General features: G+C 41.6%; 2 protein-coding genes across 3 annotated transcripts; both read right to left on the bottom strand.

Moving 5' to 3' along the window:
* Nucleotides 1–2,485: 2,485 nt before the first annotated feature.
* On the bottom strand, nucleotides 2,486–12,515 carry LOC310940884 (sarcoplasmic/endoplasmic reticulum calcium ATPase 2; the record flags this gene model as incomplete). 2 transcript variants are annotated; one of them, XM_083905924.1, is made up of 23 exons in its annotated part: nucleotides 2,486–2,664; nucleotides 2,760–2,892; nucleotides 3,256–3,373; nucleotides 3,757–3,890; nucleotides 3,969–4,054; nucleotides 4,185–4,387; nucleotides 4,481–4,701; nucleotides 4,787–5,022; nucleotides 5,116–5,227; nucleotides 5,393–5,614; nucleotides 5,703–5,828; nucleotides 6,147–6,278; nucleotides 6,359–6,461; nucleotides 6,772–6,860; nucleotides 7,096–7,262; nucleotides 7,369–7,510; nucleotides 8,045–8,200; nucleotides 8,445–8,611; nucleotides 11,181–11,319; nucleotides 11,677–11,781; nucleotides 11,885–11,967; nucleotides 12,075–12,092; nucleotides 12,398–12,515. In XM_083905924.1, the coding sequence occupies 23 exons, from the start codon at nucleotides 12,513–12,515 to the stop codon at nucleotides 2,486–2,488; spliced, it is 3,189 nt and encodes a 1,062-aa protein (XP_083762050.1). The 2 variants fall into 2 exon arrangements, with proteins under 2 accessions (XP_083762050.1, XP_083762049.1); XM_083905923.1 differs by having other exon boundaries at nucleotides 2,486–2,680; nucleotides 2,764–2,892.
* A 3,435-nt stretch (nucleotides 12,516–15,950) lies between these two features.
* On the bottom strand, nucleotides 15,951–18,791 carry pold4 (DNA polymerase delta 4, accessory subunit). The gene is made up of 5 exons (XM_083905967.1): nucleotides 18,692–18,791; nucleotides 18,021–18,147; nucleotides 17,849–17,932; nucleotides 17,590–17,701; nucleotides 15,951–16,249 (listed from the first exon to the last, which is right to left on the bottom strand). Exons 2-5 carry the CDS (start codon nucleotides 18,136–18,138, stop codon nucleotides 16,225–16,227), a joined length of 339 nt encoding a protein of 112 aa, XP_083762093.1. The 5' UTR covers nucleotides 18,139–18,147; nucleotides 18,692–18,791; the 3' UTR covers nucleotides 15,951–16,224.
* Between the last annotated feature and the right edge of the window lie 1,015 nt (nucleotides 18,792–19,806).

Genomic DNA, 19,806 nt, shown 5'->3' with positions numbered 1-19,806 from the left:
CAGTGTCTTGTTTTCCCCCATTTGTATGCACGGTTTGAACTTCTAGGCCACCGTAGTAAAGAAATCTCTCTTGACATGGGAGTTCTTCAATTCAATTCAACCTTTATTTCAACAGGCAAGGCGGTCGACAACAATAACAACAACTTTTCGTTTAAGTCGTTCCCAAAAACCCTCACTTCTACTCACCTTACACCTAAAAACACGTGGGTCTCAGCTGATAATAGTAATAATAATTAATAAATAATGTATAGTCGTCAATAAAAAAAATGTGCTCCAACTTGGTACACTGGGGATTTGTCACAGTATGCAGAAAAATTAAATGAAAAATAAATATTAACCGCATCTATGTTTTGGTACCAAAAAAAGAAAACAAGTATGACGGATGCACTTTGTAGTTGAAATAATCTGTAATAAGAGAAACTGTGGGTTGCTAAAGGAGAGTAGTATTTTCTATAATTAAAATGGTCGCAAAAAAAGAAGAAAATAAATAAAATTGTAGAAAAGAATTGTAAGAAACAAAGCATTTAAAACAAATGATATCAAAAGGAGCCTATGGCCTTCTATTTAGGGAAACAGAACTAGTGCAATAAACTGTATGTTGAAAGAATGGGGTCTAAATTTTGAAATAAAGTCATAAAACTGCCAAAGCTAAAATGGAATAATAATAAAAAAATGCTTTAAGAGAATTGTGAAAATATTATACAATAAAGTAACAATTTTATGAAAAAAGGAGGGGGGAAAGGTGATGAATTGCTTGAAAACAACAACAAACAAACAATAAGTCAATACAATACAATAATACAAAGTCAAGGTCCTAATATTAAATACGATTGTTGTGCTCCCGTTGTCCTTGCACTTAAATTCAAAATCTTGTCGTCTTCAGTTTTTTATGAAAGCCAAATCAACAAGTCAACTGCAAAGTACATGATCCGACGCAGAAAGTCCGACTACGCTGACGACGCATTACTTTTTATTGAGGCTGACCTTGAACGTCGAAATTGTGAAGTTATGTCGAGCGACTGCTATCCATAATGGAATGTGTGAGACTTTATAGACTGATTGATATTCATTTATATTTTTATTCAACAAACAAAAACAAACAAAAAGGAGTAGGTTTTTGGGGGTAAAAAGGGAAGGGGGTGTAGGCTGAAGCTAAAGCTGATTTACACCCACTGTTTCCCTTTTACCTTACAAAAGTCATAAATTACTTTTTGTCATAACATAAATCCATTTTCTTCATTCCAACTTTTCAAGTGTCAGGCTTTTTTACGTTAAAGGTCTAATTTATGTCCGTAATTATTTATTTCGTCAGAAAAAGCTTTTTATATTATACTTCAGGCCTTGCTTTGCGGAGGGCGCCATCTTGTGCAAGCACAAGCACTTGCATTTCACATCTTTAATGACATCCTTTCTGGTATTCAAAAGGCCACCATAGTTTCTTGACACGCTTAAGAAAATGCGGACCTTTTAAGCATCTTTGAGAATGACATGATGATTAAGCTGGTGCGTGTGAGAAAAGTGTGCGACACTCTTTGACACCAGCCTGTGCTTTCTTTTATCCAGTCCACTTACTTTTCACATTAAAAGGTGCCATATGTAGCATTTTATTATCGGAAACTATTCAACACTTTGGTTCATGGTGACATTATTTTTTTATTTATTTTTTTTTAATTCTCATAACGTACAGTACGTCCTCTTTACGTGCATATGTACCTTTTTAATTAAGGTTAAACTGACAGGATTTGACAAGCTGTTTAAAACCTTTTATGACCATCATGATATTCAGGTCGCCTGGATTAATTTTGATTTTATGGCTGTAGAATTGTCTAAATAAATTTTAAGTGAGTGAGTTCTTCTGCACCTTTTTCCAAGACAACTTTAACTTCCATATCTGGCAGTTATTCAACCATTTAGGAATTGACGATACTGAGAAGCTGGTGAATCTTGTCTGTGAATGGGCACAAATTTCTCTGCTTTCTGGTAGTTTTTTTTTTTAATTTAATTTGACTGGGAAGTATGCATGCCAAATGGTGACAGGAAGGTTTAGGTGGAAACAACAAGCGGATTAACGCTAGCATGCTAACATTCTAATGTCCATCATGCAAGCACAGACTCTTAAAATGTAATAAAAATTAGTAGGTTAGCATGCTATGCGAATATGAAAGAGGTGGTGGACGCAAGCTTCACCCAACATTAGCATGCCCGCAGGAAAAACATGGGGAGTTGACATGTGGAAGAACTTTTCGATAATTAGCTACACATAGCACCTTTTCGTGACACTTAAGTCTCACTTTCCCGATTGTCTACTTTGCTAGAAACTCTTACCTTCTTGAATCTCAAGTGTTTATCAAACTTCCACCTTGCCGCTCGCTTCCAAAAACGTCTTCCACAAACTTTCAACTTATAGACTCCTCCTGTCTTTGACTGTTCCCTCACCTCACCTCCCCTTCCCCCCTCACAGTCCACCTGTACCCTCTGTCTTCCATCACTCCCAGAAGATGTTAGTGATGTCAGAGTCCAGGCTGAAGATCCAGGATACCAGCGGTGCGGAGATCAGCACGAATGACCAGGACACGCCCTTCAGGCACTGGCGTAGCTTCTTCATCACGCCACTGAGAAGTCCTGTGCTAGCCCTTGCTCCCTGCAGCTGCTCCTCCTCCTCCTCTTCCTCATCCAACAGCTGTTTGAGTCAGAGAGTCGTGGGGGGGGAGTGTTAGACAATAAGCGTGCAACATAAGTACGGTAGTATTGTCGAGCACCCACCTGGTTTCCCGGCTCGATGTAGTTGCGGGCCAGGAACTTCAAGGCCTCGTCCATGAAGATGACAGGGAGTGACATCTTCAACACCACCACCCACTGAGGCCACGACAGAGGGCGGATCTGGAATATCATCTGAAGACATTGACAGACAGATAGGTTTAAGATTCAGCCCAGTGTCGGTGAACAGATGCTTGTAATCCTCTAACTCTCCCCGCACCAAAGTCCATGGAGAAACCATAGTCTACTGCTGCCTTGTTTGGTAAGTTTGTGTCACTGAGGTGAACATGAATGAATTTTTTAAACACTGTGTCCATTGATATAATCTGTGAGCAACAATTAATGAGTGATAATAAAAAGCACCCCTATTTCCAGGCTGTGTAATGACGAGATAGAGCAGCAAAAAACAAAGCTGAACCATCACTTGTTGCTGCTTGTTGCTGGTGTGTTTCCCACCATTCGTGCTACACAAATGGTCCTTTTAATCAAAACCCTTACCGGCAGTGGGTCAACATAAAGGATGAGGAAGTGTAAGGCCATGGACAGACAGATGGCGCCAACCAGCCATGGGTTTGACCAGGGAGGCATTTTCAGCAGGGACTGATTCTCTGAAAGACTGGACCACAAAGGAAAACAAATGTTACTTTCATTGTTTAGCTCCAAGTTCTCCACCACAGCTCAGCCCAAAGCTCTTGGCAGCTATTTGTCTAATAATAATAATCATATACAATAATCATTTCTGGCAGGCTGTGCACCACCAGCAAAAAAAGAACGCCTCCATCCACAACTCAAAGCTCTTTAACACTGTTGTTTCTTTTGTAGTTTTTTTCCTATTTATGTATTATTTAATTGATGAAACAACTATTGATAATTACATAAATCTGCACCAAATCATTGTACACATAACTGGAAGTGTCACATGAAGACACGGAGCTGCTCCAGGTTCGGACACAAGAAGACGGCAGTGTCGGATAAGAAGTGGACTTGTGTTGTTTTTACCTGTTCAAGGCGTTGCACATCTCTATGGTGACCAAGACAGACAGAGCCATCGTCATGGGATACGGTGACTCAAAGACCGAACACTGCACTCCTGCAAACTCCATGTGGCCGTCACTGCACTGTAGGTAGTGGGACTGTGGAAGAAAACATGCGTCTCAGCATATACTGAGGGGCCTAAGAGCGTTAGAAGAAATGTGCAGTGATGCGTTTACCAGCTGATAGAAGGAAAGTTTAGGTCCATCATGGGCCGCCATGAACCACCAGGCAGCAGCTCCAACTGTGGCTGCTCCCACATAACCTGCAGAGGAGGATGTGAATCACTATGTGCTGCACACAAAGATCTTCTAAAACTACAAGAATATACAAGAATATAATAATATGGCTTTGTGTTTGAAACGGATCAATGGTAGCAATTGCTGGTGACTCACATCCGATGATGAGGTAGCGACAGAACAACCAGCTGGAGATGAGAGGCTCTTTGGGGGAGCGAGGAGGACGAGACATGATGTCCAGGTCAGGAGGGTTGAAGCCCAGAGCTGTTGCTGGGAAACCGTCAGTGACCAGGTTGACCCATAACAGCTGGACTGGTATCAAAGCTTCAGGCATGCCGAGGGCGGCGGTCAGGAAAATACTGGGAAGAGGAAAGGGAACAATGACTCGTTGAAACTAGTTTTTCCGGGCTGTGTATAAATTAATTTTTAAATGTGTTTCTCGTTGGACTTACCAGACCACCTCTCCTATGTTGGAGGATATCAGGTATCTGATGAACTGTTTCATGTTGTTGTAAATGGCCCGACCTTCCTCCACGGCTGCCACGATGGTGGAGAAGTTGTCGTCGGCGAGGATCATCTCAGAGGCTGACTTGGCCACGGCTGTGCCGCTGCCCATAGCGATGCCGATCTCAGCCTTTTTCAGCGCCGGTGCGTCGTTCACACCATCACCTGTCTGGACATCATACCAAACGGTTCACTGTTCTGTTTTGCACCCCTAATATGAATGTTATCATAATGCTCTGAGGTCGTACGCTCACCATGGCAGTGATATCACTCAAGCTCTGCAGATATTCCACGATACGACTCTTGTGTGCCGGCTCCACCCGTGCAAAGCACCGCCCCGTGCGGCAGGCCTGACGCTGCAGGTGAGGGGGCAGCTCGTCAAACTCCCGGCCCGTCAGGCCTCCGCTGACCCCGGTGCCCTCCTGCTCCTCCTGCTCTGTGATGATCCCCACCCTCCGACAGATGGACAGGGCCGTGCCTTTGTTGTCACCTGACGAGAAAAATTCAGTGTGAGGTAAAGCCAGTGGCGTAATCTAGACCAGTGGTTCTCAAACGAGTACCTTTAAACTTATGTCAACTGCACCTGTGATCATGATGACTCGTATGCCAGCCTGTCGACACATCCGGACTGCACCAAGCACCTCTTTCCTGGGGGGGTCCAACATGCCCACACAGCCCACAAAGGTCAAGTCCGACTGGGAAGAGCAAAGAGACGGAGGCGCAGTTAAGCTTCAGCAGGGATCCACATAAAAGTGCTGGTGAAGTTCCACTTAAACATTTAGATTAAGTATTCACACTTGATCTGATACATGAGCCACCATCATCATCATCATCATCATCCTCATAATCATAATCTTCACCTCATATTGAGCAAAGGCGGCCGTGTTCTCCAGGTTAAGAGAATGGATGTCAGGCGGCGTGTCCCTGGTCGCCATGGCGAGGCAGCGCAGCGTGTCCCGGCCCGATCCCCACTCCCTCACAGTGGACAGGAGCTGCTCTCGAACCGCAGGTTTTAAAGGCACACGAGCAGAACCGCTGACCCGGATGTGAGTGCAGCGCTCCAGCACGCTCTCTGGAGCTCCCTGCACGAAGACGTGGGACGGTTAGACGGCATGGCATAAGCGGGGGGGGGTCACATGACGAGGGGCGGGGTGTGTGTGTGTAACTGACCTTAACAAACATCTTGTTTCCAGTGGTGGACCTGGTGAGTTTATTGGACGAGCAGAAGACGGACATGGACTTCCTGTCTCTGGAGAACTCCAGCGTGATCTCCTTCCTCATCAGCTGCTTGATCACCTGAAACGACACATTAAAGCACAGCTACAGTTCGTGTTTTCTTTCATTTAGTAGGAGTCGATGGGTTTTGTCAGCAGGAAACAGAAATAACATCCATATTGTGCAGGTGTGGGAGACGAGCATCAGTTTATGGTCAGAAAAAGGTGTTGAATGTTAACCCAGGTGGCCAGCAGGGGGCAGAACAACCCAGTCAATGTTTCAGGATCCCATACAAAAAAAACACTGAACTATCCATTTAATGATCTCATGGTCTCAAGAGCCCAAAAAAACAAGGAGGAGTAATGTACAAGACATTTTTTGCATTATTGGAACACTTACAGAGCAGCAGGCCGTGGCTCTCTCAGCAGGGCTCAGTCGTCTCAGGTCTGTGTCGAACACGTTCATTTTCTCCACCAGACAGCAGAGGGCAGTCTCTGTTGCCTCCCCAACCTTCTCATACACTCCCTTTGCCTGTAATACACACACACACTCAGTCAGTTCACTGTGATCGTCTGTAAATGGTCTGAGTTGTCGGTTTGATCGTTCCGTACTTCGTTGTAGTCCAGTGACGAGTCGTTGCACAGTGCACAGATGGAGGCCAACTCCACCAGGCCTTCATAGCGACTGCACTTCACCCCTGAGCCGTCCTTGAAGCTGGAGACGCGACGAAGAAAGAGACATGTAGAGGACAAATAAATAACAAACAGAGGCGTTTGGAGAAGAGGGATGCATGCATGCAGATTAAAAAAAAAAAAAGCCAGATGTTAATTTGAAGGTTATAAATTATGGCTTTTAGTCATTAGTAATTTATCCATACTGTCACAGTTTAAAGCCTGATTTATTCTCCATTGCTTGACACTTTAAGTAAGTGACACTTGACAAAAGTTTAAAAAAGTTAAAAAAACAAAAAACAAATCAGGCTTAAAGGTTAAAGGGTTAACGGTTAAAGATTAAGGACACTCACACTTCCCCTTCAGGGGCATAAGTAGATCCAGTCACTGTGAATTCACTCAGGCTGCAGCGATCTCCTGACACACTGTCCACTACAAACATCTACACACACACACATTAGAAGAAGACTTGATGTTAGTTTCACATTATGACATTTAAGGACACCATCAAGGTGATTAATATTTAAAAATGCACTGTATGGTTCACACCATATTGTTATTGTACTGATGCAGTGACGGCTGTGTGAATGTTAAGTGCTGAAATTAGTCCAGTAATCAAAAACACACAAGACGTACACGAGGCTGACAGTTTTAAGACATGACCGATGTTGTCTCACCCTGCAGACGGACATCTGGTTGGTGGTCAGCGTTCCCGTTTTGTCGGAGCAGATGACAGACGTACAGCCCAGCGTCTCCACTGACGGCAGGCTGCGGACGATGGCGTTCTTCCTGGCCATTCTCCTGGTGCCCAGCGCCAGGCAGGTGGTGATGACCGCTGGGAGACCTGAGAGGAAAACACAGCAGGAATGTTGGAGATCGCAGCTTTTTAAAAAGGTACGTTATATACGGAATGTATTACATGAAAAAACCTGTAAAGCCTGTCTGGTTACCTTCTGGTATGGCAGCCACAGCCAGAGCGACAGCAATTTTGAAGTAGTAAACAGCTCCTCTCAGCCAGCTGCCTCCATGCACCGGGTCGTTGAAGTGTCCCACATTGATGGCCCACACTGCCACACAGATCACACTGATAACCTGCAGGGATTAAAACAAGGAGGACAACTGTTTGTTAAAGCTCTGACAAATATCACAGACATTTGCTCTATAGATCCATTAAAAGTCACAATTTTATTCATCAAAAGAGTTGCAAAATTAATAGAAAATATAGTCAAGACATTGACTAGATTAAAAATAATGATTTTTATTCAAAATAATAAGAACACTGGAAATGGGCCTCTATACACCTATGTACTTATTCCATTAAAAACCAGACGTTTGCAGCTAGAATAGTCGTTTACCACATTAACAATGTATAGAGTGTATTTATGATACATTTAATGTTATATTCATTGAAAAAAAGGTGCTTTTCCTTCAAAAAAAGGACATTTCTAAATGACCCCAAACCTTTGACCGGTAGTGTACGCTTACTAACCAATAAGAAGAAATAATGTTTGAAATATAGTTGCCAAAAAGAAGGGAACTGTTGGATGACACGCAGTGAACTTAAACACTCAGGTAGGCTCCCCTGGTTGGGACCCTCCACATCAAAAACCCCACACAGGCTCTTGCCTTTGACAACTGCTCTCCAAACTGGTCCAGCTTCTGCTGCAGTGGCGTCCTCTCGGGATCAGTGGAGGCCATCTCATCTCGGATTTTCCCGATCTCCGTCTGCACTCCTGTTGCCACGACAACGCCTATGGCTCGCCCTGCTGCGATGTTGGTTCCCTGGGAAAACGGAAAAAGGTCACGGGCGAGGCCAATGTCAGTGCTATGCTGTGAGATTATTGTGTTTTATAAATGGCAACATTTGACACGATTCCAGGACCAGGATTGAGAAACACTGGATTAAAAGATGTTAAAGTCACACAAAAAACAGCTGAATTTTTGCCTCAGTACCAACATAGTTTGGGTGTGACTGTTGACAGAACGTCCAAGTGCAACTGGACAGATTACAGATGTTGTGACTCACAGAGAAGAGCATGTTCTTCTTGTCTTGGTTGACGGCTCGTGGGTCAGGAACCGGGTCTGTGTGCTTGAGCACTGACACGGACTCGCCTGTCAGGATGGACTGGTCCACTCTGAGAGTGGTGGAGCAGATGGACGTCAGCCTGATGTCAGCTGGGACCTTGTCACCCACTGTGGAAGTGAGGACGGAGAGAAAAAGAGAAGAAAAACCTCAATTATGTTTTCTATTAACATATTTACCAGAGGTGGGAGAAACTGAATGTTCACTGGGTCATTCAATGTGCCTTTAAATTATTAAATAGTAAACATCACGCAACGTAAATGCCAATTATTATTGCGTCTACCTCTGGTTTTTGTCATTAAAGAAACATTTAAACAATAATTTAGGATGATAATTAATGTAACACAACTTGCACGATGCCTATTAGTGTTTACAGAAACGAGCACGATCCATGTTTCTCTATTTTCCCCAGAGATTCAGAGAGGAAATCGCGTGTCCAGGATATGATGACAAAAACTATTTTGCTAACAAAGATAAACTGCCACTCGTGAAACGTCTACGTTCTGTAAACTGTTTACAAGTGTTTATGTCACAGGGAAACCAGAGGCTGCACAGATGCTTTGAACATTGTTGGAATAATGATGTGTGCGAAAGTGCTGGTTCCCGAACAACGGGGAGATCGCGAGAGATTTTTTTGGGTCCCCAAACTTTGTCACGAGTGATGTTTGGATTTGGATAATGCACAGATTAAATTGCTCCCACTGCACACGTCTTCAGGTGTGTCTGCTTTTTACTTTTGGCGCAGGTCCCAGAAAAAAAAGAGACAGAGCGAAGATCTGTTGATAATAATTTATAAGTTGAACATCTTTTCATAAAACTGACACCTCTCGCTGCAGTTTTACTGTCTGGTCTTGAGATGAATGGCTACAACACTGGGTCTGTAATGATACACAGGCTTTGTCCTGTGGTTCCACCTCTGGTTACTGTCACAGAGTTCCCACACTCACACACAAATAACCCCGTTTTCTCTCTCTGAAGCACTAAAAATAGCTGTAGTGGGTATCTGGAGGATTTAAGAATTTTCTTTTTGGGTCAAGAGTCTGTGTGTGTGTGTGTGTGTGTGTGTGTTGCAGGTGTTTCTCATGTCGTGGGGACCGAAATCTGTTTACACAGTCCCCATAATGTAAATGACTGTAAGTCGATGTAATGTCCCCGAAGTAATGGAAACTAGACTGTGTGTGTGCGTAAAGCCCCTCAACAGTTAACGTTACTTACTTATTTACATTATTGATCTACATTGACCTCTGCATGTCATATGGCTGCAATACATTTCTTCAAATTCATCACAATCTTTGGCAGCAAACGTGTTGATAAAGCTAAATTCAAATTAAGCGTAATGTGAAACTCTTAACACTCAGTAAAGTATGTTTAAATCAGGGTTCCTACACCTTGGTTAACATCAAGGACAAATTTCCTCAAATTCAAGGACCAAATGTGCTGACACAGCTTAAGATGGGAGGGCAACTCGTAAGAGTTTGTATTTGCCCTCAATGCCCTCATTTGTTAATTTAAATTTGTAAATTGTTGTTTATGTTGACGGATAGTTCCACTTTATTGTGACGCTAAATCTTTCAAATATGACATTGATTTCAAAGTGGGCCCCCTTTAAGTTTGGGAATGGCTGCTTAACACTCAACTGTGAAGCTTTGCACCTAGATCAGCACATAGCATTACCAGATACCTGAAAAGCTTTTGTTACACTGAAAGGGACAGACCAACTGAATGACAAGGATTTATACACAGCGGCCATTAAGCAACATGTCAGATTTACAGCAAATTAATATATACACAAAATCCTTCTAAGACCGGGGCTTTACAATCTACTCCGATGACATATTTTCCACAGACCTTTGTGAGTCTCTCACTGGGTTTCCATTACGATAGAAGTCAAAGGAGAGGGTAAAGTAGTAGCTGCAGGCATTCAGACTATGATGTTTGCCAGAAATTAATGTAGGAAAAAGCCACAGTCACATCTAAACAACTGCAGTGGAACAACATTGTGCTTGAATAAAAAAAAAAAAAAAGGGTCTGTCCATGCTCAAAGCGGTGTTATACAGGGCTTTCTGACTGTCGGCCAAATAGACGACGACTCACTGGGGTTTAGTCACTTACTTTGTGCTCCTAGTTGTTTCCAGTAGTCCTTCATTTACTTCATATATTAACGCTAACAGGGTTTTGTTTGGGGCCAGGCTCTTAGTGGCTTTTAGTTCTAATCCCCTGTGTTTGATGATATTTTAAAACGAAGCCTCATTTTGATCTGTTCCAGTTTGCTCCGTTTCTGTGGCCTCTGCAACCAGGGCAGCACACACTGACACGGTACAACCAGGTCAAATGAGCTGATTCAAAAATGTATTTGAAAATTAGCCGGGAAACTAAAGCCCCTTTTCCCTGGTAATTGTTGTAAATTAACCACTGACCAATCAGTGGCTGGCAGTCTGGCGACACCACTCATAGTACCGCTTCAGCTTGCTTGGAATTTTCCAGAGCAGGTACTAAAATAACGTACCTGATACCAGGTATTATGCTAGTGGAAACGCAACTTAACCTTGCCGTGCTGAGGCGAGCCGGTGGAAACACGCCATATTGTTACTCGATTCAAATCATATTCATCATGTTCGTGACTTCTCGATGGCCTGCAGAAAAAAAATATGAAGATGCTTCTCGCGTTTGTCGTCTCACCTGCAACTTCTACAATGTCTCCAGGAACGATGTCCCGCGCTCTCACTCTCTGGACGCTCTTCTTGTCCTGTCTGTAGACTTTGCCCATCTCTGGCTCGTACTCCTTCAGAGCCTCGATGGCGTTCTCCGCGTTGCGCTCCTGCAGGACGATAAAGAGTTTATTCCTTTTTTTTCGTCACATCTGCATCAAACATTTTACACGGTTTCAAGTCAAGGGAACAAGGGTGTTAGATATAGAAATATGAATCAAAATAAAACTAAAATTAAAGCAAAAGTATCTCAGACCAGGATGCAGAACATGTGAAACATGTCAGATATTAGTGACTCATCAGTTATCAGTATTTCATACTGTATATTTATCTAATCTTCATCTGTTAATATAACAAATAATTACCTAAATTAACTTCAGCATCCAGTGAAATTATATACAGTATTTTCTGTCGTTGTTTTTAAAAGCGATTTATAAATAAAGTCGGATTGATATATCACATTTTACCTGCCATACTCCTACAATAGCGTTGGCGATGAGGATGAGGAGGATGACGATCGGTTCGACAAAGGCTGTGATTGTTCCCTCTCCTTCTTCAAACCAAGCCAGAATCTACGACAAAAATACAAGACAAAAAATACAGATACGGATTTACTCTTTTTTGTGTATTTATCACAGTCACTAAAGAACAATGTGCGAATGAATGGCGCCTTACGAAGGAAATGCAGGCAGCCAGCAGCAGGATTCGAACCAACAGGTCCTCAAACTGTTCCAGAACCAGCTCCCACAGGGATTTGCCTGCACAGGGATATGAAGACACCGTGAGAAAGACAGGAAGACACAAAGACTGTAATGGGTGGACGGATGGACAGATGAGACACACAGTACACAGATCAATAACTCACCTTCTTCTGCAGGTAGTTCTGAGAGTGAAGAAGGGATCATATGAAAACAGAAAGGAGAGATGAGGGAGAAAAGGAGATATACGTTATTCATTTCACAGTTATTAATACAGTTATATCGCTACACAAGATATCGCAATATTTCATGGTATTAATTCCCCCCCTGCCCCATCCCTAATAGACTCGTCCACAAAACGTTTCAAAAATTAGTTCTGCTACTCAACAGTTTGACCAGATACACGTATGTGATGGTCCTCGTCACACAATGTGATATTTAATAACCAAAATAAGAATGAACGACGACAAAACCCCAAGAGAAAAACTACCGTTGGGTCCCCATCGCTCCCTGTTCTTCTTCAGCTGCTCGCAGCTCAAGCCTGTGGACTCGTTGACATAGAAGAAGCCCAGAACCTCCTCCACCGTCTTAGTGTGAGCATTATCCATCACTGCAGAGGAAAGAGAGGAAAGACATCAACACAATTCTTCAACACGATGTGGACTAAATTAGATTTTATTTCATTACTTGCGGTTTTGACAATGTGCCGTTATTTTATTTTTAATTTCATCACTATATAGCCCCACATCATGACAATTAAGACATAAACCCAGAGCATTACTTCACAGGGGAATTACTCCAAGTACTGTAGAGCCAAGCAACCACACAGTCTGAGACCTGCAGAGAGAAACAGGCCCAAGGGACGTCATGACTTACAATCCACAGGGTGTGAGCTGACACTGGGAGAAAACAGCTGTGTTGCATCACACTGGATGGACAGTGATTCTATGTCATTAGGCTGAGCTCGTCTACTTGGATGCAAAGAAAATCTGACAGTTTTACTCTTAACTCTTACTTTTAACCAGACCTAAACAGCCATAAGCCCAGTGAGATTAAAAACACGTTAAAAGCATTATTTAAGGTGTCTATATGAGGCCGAAACAATGGAATATATGCACTATTTCGCGGGAAAGCTGTCAGCCAACGACACAGAGATGTTCAACAGTGTCTGCAAAAGTGACCAGACCAATTTTTCATCTTAGGCCATGTTGAATGCCTCAGGGCTAACTAATTAAACTAAAACAACTATGTAAATATTTTCTATCGGAAGTTGTAATTAACGTTCCATGCATATAATCAATTAAGCGTGAACAACGCAGACAGCAAATCACAAAGGCTGCAATTTAATCATTCCTGGCCAGTTCATATGTTTAAGTTCACATCTTTGTTCAATATTTTGGAAGGATGGGAATCACACGGAACCTCAGGATGGGGTACATGATACATGGTCCATGATAATATCCCCTTACAATGATTCTGTGTTCATCAATACATTTCAAAACAAACATGTATAAGACAGTAAATATTACATTGGAAATTTCTTTTACATTACATTACATTACTACTGTGCAAAGTGTGGCAACTTCCTGTCAAAACAATTACATTTATGGCACTTGCATGGGTTTTGTTTTCATAATTATTCATACAAAATATGCTACTTTTATATTATTATTATTACTCATTTAACAAAAGCTACATTAAGAGACGGCCCCTCCACATTCTATAATACATTGACTTTATGCACTTTTCTGTGGTGAATAATTAGAGAAATCGTGGCATCGAGATATTATTGGCATCATGTACCATATTAGTCTGGTACCCTGTGATTCCCAAACCTAATAATAGTAATAGTAATAATAATACATTAATATTATATGGATTTTTAAATGTTCCTTTTTCTTTATTGCTGTTATCATCATTATTACTGTTGTTGTTGTCGTCACCATCATCGTAGAGGTGTAGCCTAGCGTAAATTGTGCGTGATAAAGATGACAACGCATTTACTCAGAACTGCTGAGATTTGGCGAGATAATGGCTGCTCGTGTGCGCTAACGCTATACGATCCATACGTACAAAGCGACAGGTGCAATAATAACAATAATAAATACAAACACATACATAAATAATGATAACTATAATATAGAATGATAATAATATGAGAGACTAAAGCCTCCGGACTACAAGCTAGCAGCTAGTTTAGCTTAACGGGAATGTGTGTGTGTGTGGAGGTGACAGGCTAGCAGCAGGAGAGCTAGCCGTGTGTTGTAACGTTAATCCTCCGACGATGAACAGGTTGCTCACCGGTCACTTTGTCCGTGTGTCGTCCGTCTGTGTGTCCACTTTTATCTCCACTTCAGTCGGGATTCGTCACGGCGACATGCGTTTTAGTTAAGCACGAGACTCAGCCACAGCAACGATAAATATATCTATATATATGTTAAATAATCGCAATAATATAATTTCTACAGTAGTTATCTACTGTGACAGCGACGAGAGGACGAACAAAACCGTCAAGGCGTTTCCATTTATGTTGACACTACGATGTAAGATACGTACAGATGTTGTATGATACACGTCTAAAATAAAAAATAAGGCGTGTTAAAGGCAAAAATATCTCTATCTGCTTTAATGTATCCAGACAACATTACTGTCTACCCTGGCTGCTGGAGGACACAGCATCATCTCGCGTCAAGTTCTGCAAAAACCAAAAACGGCTCAACTTCCTGTGATGACTTTCAAATTAAAAGTTACTCGTCCTTACATCCTTTGATGAGGAAGAAAAAGGTGTAGTTGGTAGTGTTGTAAACAGTACCTTAATGGGATACTTGACTAAAACACATTTTCTTGCCTTAAAAAATAACTTTCTTAAAAATAAAGAAAATAAAAAAGTCTTAAAGTGTATGACATTTGCTAAAGTATTGACAAACGTGAATATGTGAAATATGTGAGTTTTGTATTTAAGTACAGTATTATTTGTGCTTTTTTACATTACAACACTGATAGTAGGAAACTAATGGCTTCAGTTTAAAACAACTAAATTAAGTTAATTCTATCTTAAGATCATTTGTGACTTAAGTTTCCGTGAATTTAATACTTTCTGTCAACCAACCTTATGATTAGTGTGTACATCCTGGCAGAAAATGATTAGACGTCACAGATCGGGAATGTAGACACAGTAATGGCTGGATAATATTGGCGCATTCCACTTTGGATTGTTGTGCTTTCAGACAGACACGTCAAAACCTGACTATAAAAACGAGAGAAACTGAGGTTAAAAAAGAGAAAACAAATCTGGAGCCAGTCATTGTTATCATCATAATAAATTCAGTGTATTTGTACAGTATTTCCTCTCCCATATACGTTTACGACTCTTATTTCGAAGCTGAAATCTCACTTCCGGTGCTACCGCAGCTAACTTTATGAACCTTGACGTTCCTGCGCCGCATGAGCACGATCAGCGGCATCTGTCAGGGGAAAAAAAAACCTAACGGGAGCAAAAGAACCGTCCAATGAGAGGCCCGGGGACTCAAGAGTGACGCGTGACGCTGACGAATGAGCGTGAAGATTCCTCCGAAGTCCCGCCCACTTGAAGCCTTATTCAATCATTTTACGGCCCGCCTCCAGCCAATGAGCACGAGGTGCGTCTGCTGTCACTGACATGAGCGGCGTTTTGAGCCAATCAGCGCTGAGCTTGGAACGTGTGACGCAATATACGCACAGCGGCCACTTTATTAGGTACATCTGTTCCACTGGTATTCTATAGTATTTGATTGTTTTTACATATTTTACAGCTTTCTTTGCTGGTTTCTTTTATTCTACTTTCTTACCTCTATTTTAATTTTATATTTGTCTTTATTCTTCCGTTGCCCTTTTCCCTCACTCGATGTGAGGTTCTCAAGATGAGGATGTCTCTTGCTGTACAGACTGTAAAGCCCTTCCAGAATATCAACAAAACAGGCCACATGGAGGCGAAGTGGCTCCACACTGTTGGATTACAGCAAAAAGACCCGAGTTTGTGACCCAGTTTCAAGCCAGAACAAGGCTGTGTTTAGTAGTTTTTAATAAAAAATATGAATTTAACTTAGTGTGTAAGAGACGACATAACTTAAAACAAACAAACAAACGTGGATGTATTCCCTGCCTCCAGGATGTGAGAGTGATCCTCTTCTGTTGCCGTAGTTTCCACTGCGCTAAGGCCAAAGGACGCTTCTTTGTTTGATCACACGATTCAAAATGTCCGACACGGACACAAACTTGATGTGACTTTTGTCGAGCTCTGGCCACTTTTCTCTCCGTCTGCGGAATGATTTGACGTTCTCACAGTGGATACTCACGCCACAGGCTGAAAGACACAGAACACAACCACGGCAAAACATCAATGGACTGGAATTTATCGGCAGTAAATTCACTTCCATGGTTAAAATAGACTCATAATTAAAACTTTAATATAATTAATATGTAGTTTCAACTTATTTTGTGAACAGTAAATCTCTCCTTCACATCATGGCAGTTTCACGCAGCCGTTGCTTTGATAGCAAACTGAGCCGAGTAGAGCTAGCACTGTATAATGGAAAAGCACCAAAGGTGTAAGGGAAAAACATTATTCGGCCTTCTCTAAAGTTATCAGCTCCCATTCCTAAGCACAAGCCTAAACAATTCAGGACGCCGCCTGCCAAAACCTGCCGCGGTATAGCTCTCTTCATGTTTTCGCTGAGCCTGACCGGAATGGGCCCGATGACTGACGCTACTGTGCAGTCCTCCCCAAGGTCAGCTCCATGTATCAGCAGAGAAAGCACCTTTAAATATGCTAAATCTGGGACTCACAGGCAGACTGACAGAGGATGCCCAACTGTTAACATACTTGTTTTATGTTTGGCATTGTCTCAGTTCTCCTCAGATCTGAGTTGCTTCCAATAAAGCTTTTCAACTTAACTCATCTCTGACTCCAGGAAACTCCATCTTCGGTCGACTCACTAAATAATCAAAACTCCGCAACAAATTGGCGTCACGAACAGGATTTCAACAGAACTACAGACTGGTAAGTGCAACATTCTTAGTTTGCCTTACCATGTCTGAATTTGACGAAATCCAAAGAACTGTGTAGATTAAGGGGATTGATTATCGCCTGATTTACTTATTAAGTGTGAACAATTCTTGTATCCGTCATGACTATGTTTATGATTGATTGTGTATTTTTCAGAAGGGCATTTTTTCCATGCATGCCAGGTGAAGTCCCTGGGTTAAGGGTATTTGATGCATGTAATTTAGTGATTTATTGGTTAGATGTAATTGATTGGGTTATTAAGGCTCTATGCTTTCTAGTTAGTTTATTGATTGTAAAAACCAATAAAAGGGGGCATTTTAAGGGAAAAACATTATTCGGCCTTCTCTAAAGTTATCAGCTCCCATTCCTAAGCACAAGCCTAAACAATTCAGGACGGCGCCTGCCGAAACTGTTGTCACAGTGACCTCGGTATAGCACCGTTGTCTACAGATGTTCGGCATTGTCTCAGTTCTCCTCAGATCTGAGTTGCTTCCAATAAAGCTTTTCAACTTAACTCATCTCTGACTCCAGGAAACAACATCTTTGTCCGACTCACTAAATAATCAAATCTCCGCAACAAAAGGCGTGCCACTGTTTACAGATGGTGAAGCTGGAGAGTCAGTTTGCTTTAGTTCTACCTCAGCTTGTACTCGGGGTCCGTTTGCGCCTGCAGAAGCATCTCTCTGATCTCCTCAGGTGGCTCCAGACCATGAAGCTTTGCTCTCTCCCATCTCTGCAGCCTGCTGATACCTGCAAAGAGACGGCTCATTTCATAAATGATTCAAACTGCTGTGATGTTCATTTATTTTGTCTGGGCCGAAACATGGATAAAATGAAGTTATCAAACATATCATAAAGTAAACAAAGTATAAAGTATATACTGTAAAAGTGTGTTACCTGTGCACGGCCCGAACCTCCAGTCCAGATCAAACTGTCTGAGCTTGTGCAGCTCGTCCTCTCTGACCGCTTCACTGTCAGACTCTGGTCCACCAGAGACATTCACAGAGCATTAAAATCAGTCAAAATATATACACATTTTCTCCGACTGTAGAGAGCGACTGACTCTAACCTTGCTGAGGAGGAGAAGGAGGAGGCGTCGGCGGCGGCAGCTTCTCCCGTTTGCCACCTCTCCTTCCTTTCTTCAGCACCTTGAACGATTCAGTTATCAGTCCACGCTTGGTCGTCATGGTGACCGACTGAGAACACACATGCACACACACACACAAATAAAATGCACACACTGAAGTGCAAGTCACCAACACAAATAGGAAAAACACAAGAGAAGGAGAAACAAGTGTGGCACTCTTTGTGTTTAAGTGCTAGAATGGATCATTCACAGTGAAGCCTCTCCCTAATACAGCGTATTATTAAATAACACACCCATAAAGATAAGATTGAAATTTGAACCCTGGCAGGGGCCCAAATCAAACTCTACTTAGAGCCCCATAAGGGCTTGGGCCGGCCCTGTTATACACATGATCACTGATTGCGGTGTTGCGGAGGCAAATCTGAGTCTTTTTTGTGTATTGCACAAAATAAAATATAATGAAATATATAAAATGACAGACGTGCAGACTATCAACCAGTTATTACAGCATTAGACTCGTCTGTCTGTCTGTCATTTTGTCGTTATTACATCAAATCTATCGTCTTTGGCTCATGTTAGCTCATGGATACTTGCAGAGGAGACACTATTTAAACAGTCATTATCGTAAATAATCGATTGTGTATTAAACTCACCTCGCTAGTCAAACTAAAAACAAAGAGCCTTTTCTCAGCTGTTTCCTCCTCAGCGAAACAAAAACAAATGACACTTTGTGACGCGAAGTTCGCTTCACATTCGACGGTTAAAGGGGCGCGTTCAGGGCAAATTGGATTTTTTTTAACTCTTGTATTTATCGGTAAAATCTGAAAAGCATCCGTTTTTTTTATTATTGTTTTTAAAGCAGGTTAAAGCTTTACCTCACGTCAGACACATTATCGACATAGAACTATGTTAAAAGCCCCGTGAGCGTTCCCTTAACTGCCGGCGAGGAAGATGACTTGACGAATTAGAAGCTGACTTCAGTGTGGGTGACGCATCTTTCTTCGTCGCGTGCTCGACAAAGCACTTTTCTTGCTTTGCTGCCACCTGCCGACCTGCCACCCACATGCACTGGCTTTGCTGTCATTGCTGGAATTGTTTTGTATGATCTTAACCCTTTAAGAGTTCCTCGGGACATTTCGTGCCATTCCGTTTTTTATTGTTAAGCTATCATGGCTGTGTTTAATATATATATACATATATATACATATACATATATGTATATATATATATATATATATACATATATGTATATACATATATGTATATATATATATATACATATATGTATATACATATATGTATATATATACATATACATATATGTATATATATATATAAGTATATGTATATATATATATACATATATGTATATACATATATGTATATATGTATATATACATATATGTATATACATATATGTATATATGTATATATGTATATATATATATATATACATATATACATATATATATATATATATTTTTACAGCAAGGTGGCATTTTCTGCCACTTGGATCAAATAAGTTTGTTTAAAGGAACTCTTAAAGGCTAATAACTATGTGACTTATGTGGGGATTATAAGCAGACACCCCCCATTCTTAGTTTGTGGTACGCATGTACTATATTCTCATTATTTTATTTGTTATCTGACATTTGGGCACGAGGCCAGATAATATTTGCAGTATAGTTTAAAATGTGTATACGATGAGTAAAACTCTCACAGGCACATTGAGGCAGCTTAACGGCGGGTCGAGCCGCTTTAACCGGTT

This window comes from Microchirus variegatus, assembly GCF_963457635.1.
Source record: "Microchirus variegatus genome assembly, chromosome: 19".
Lineage (NCBI taxonomy): Eukaryota > Metazoa > Chordata > Actinopteri > Pleuronectiformes > Soleidae > Microchirus > Microchirus variegatus.
This window is presented reverse-complemented; position numbering and strand designations above follow the sequence as displayed.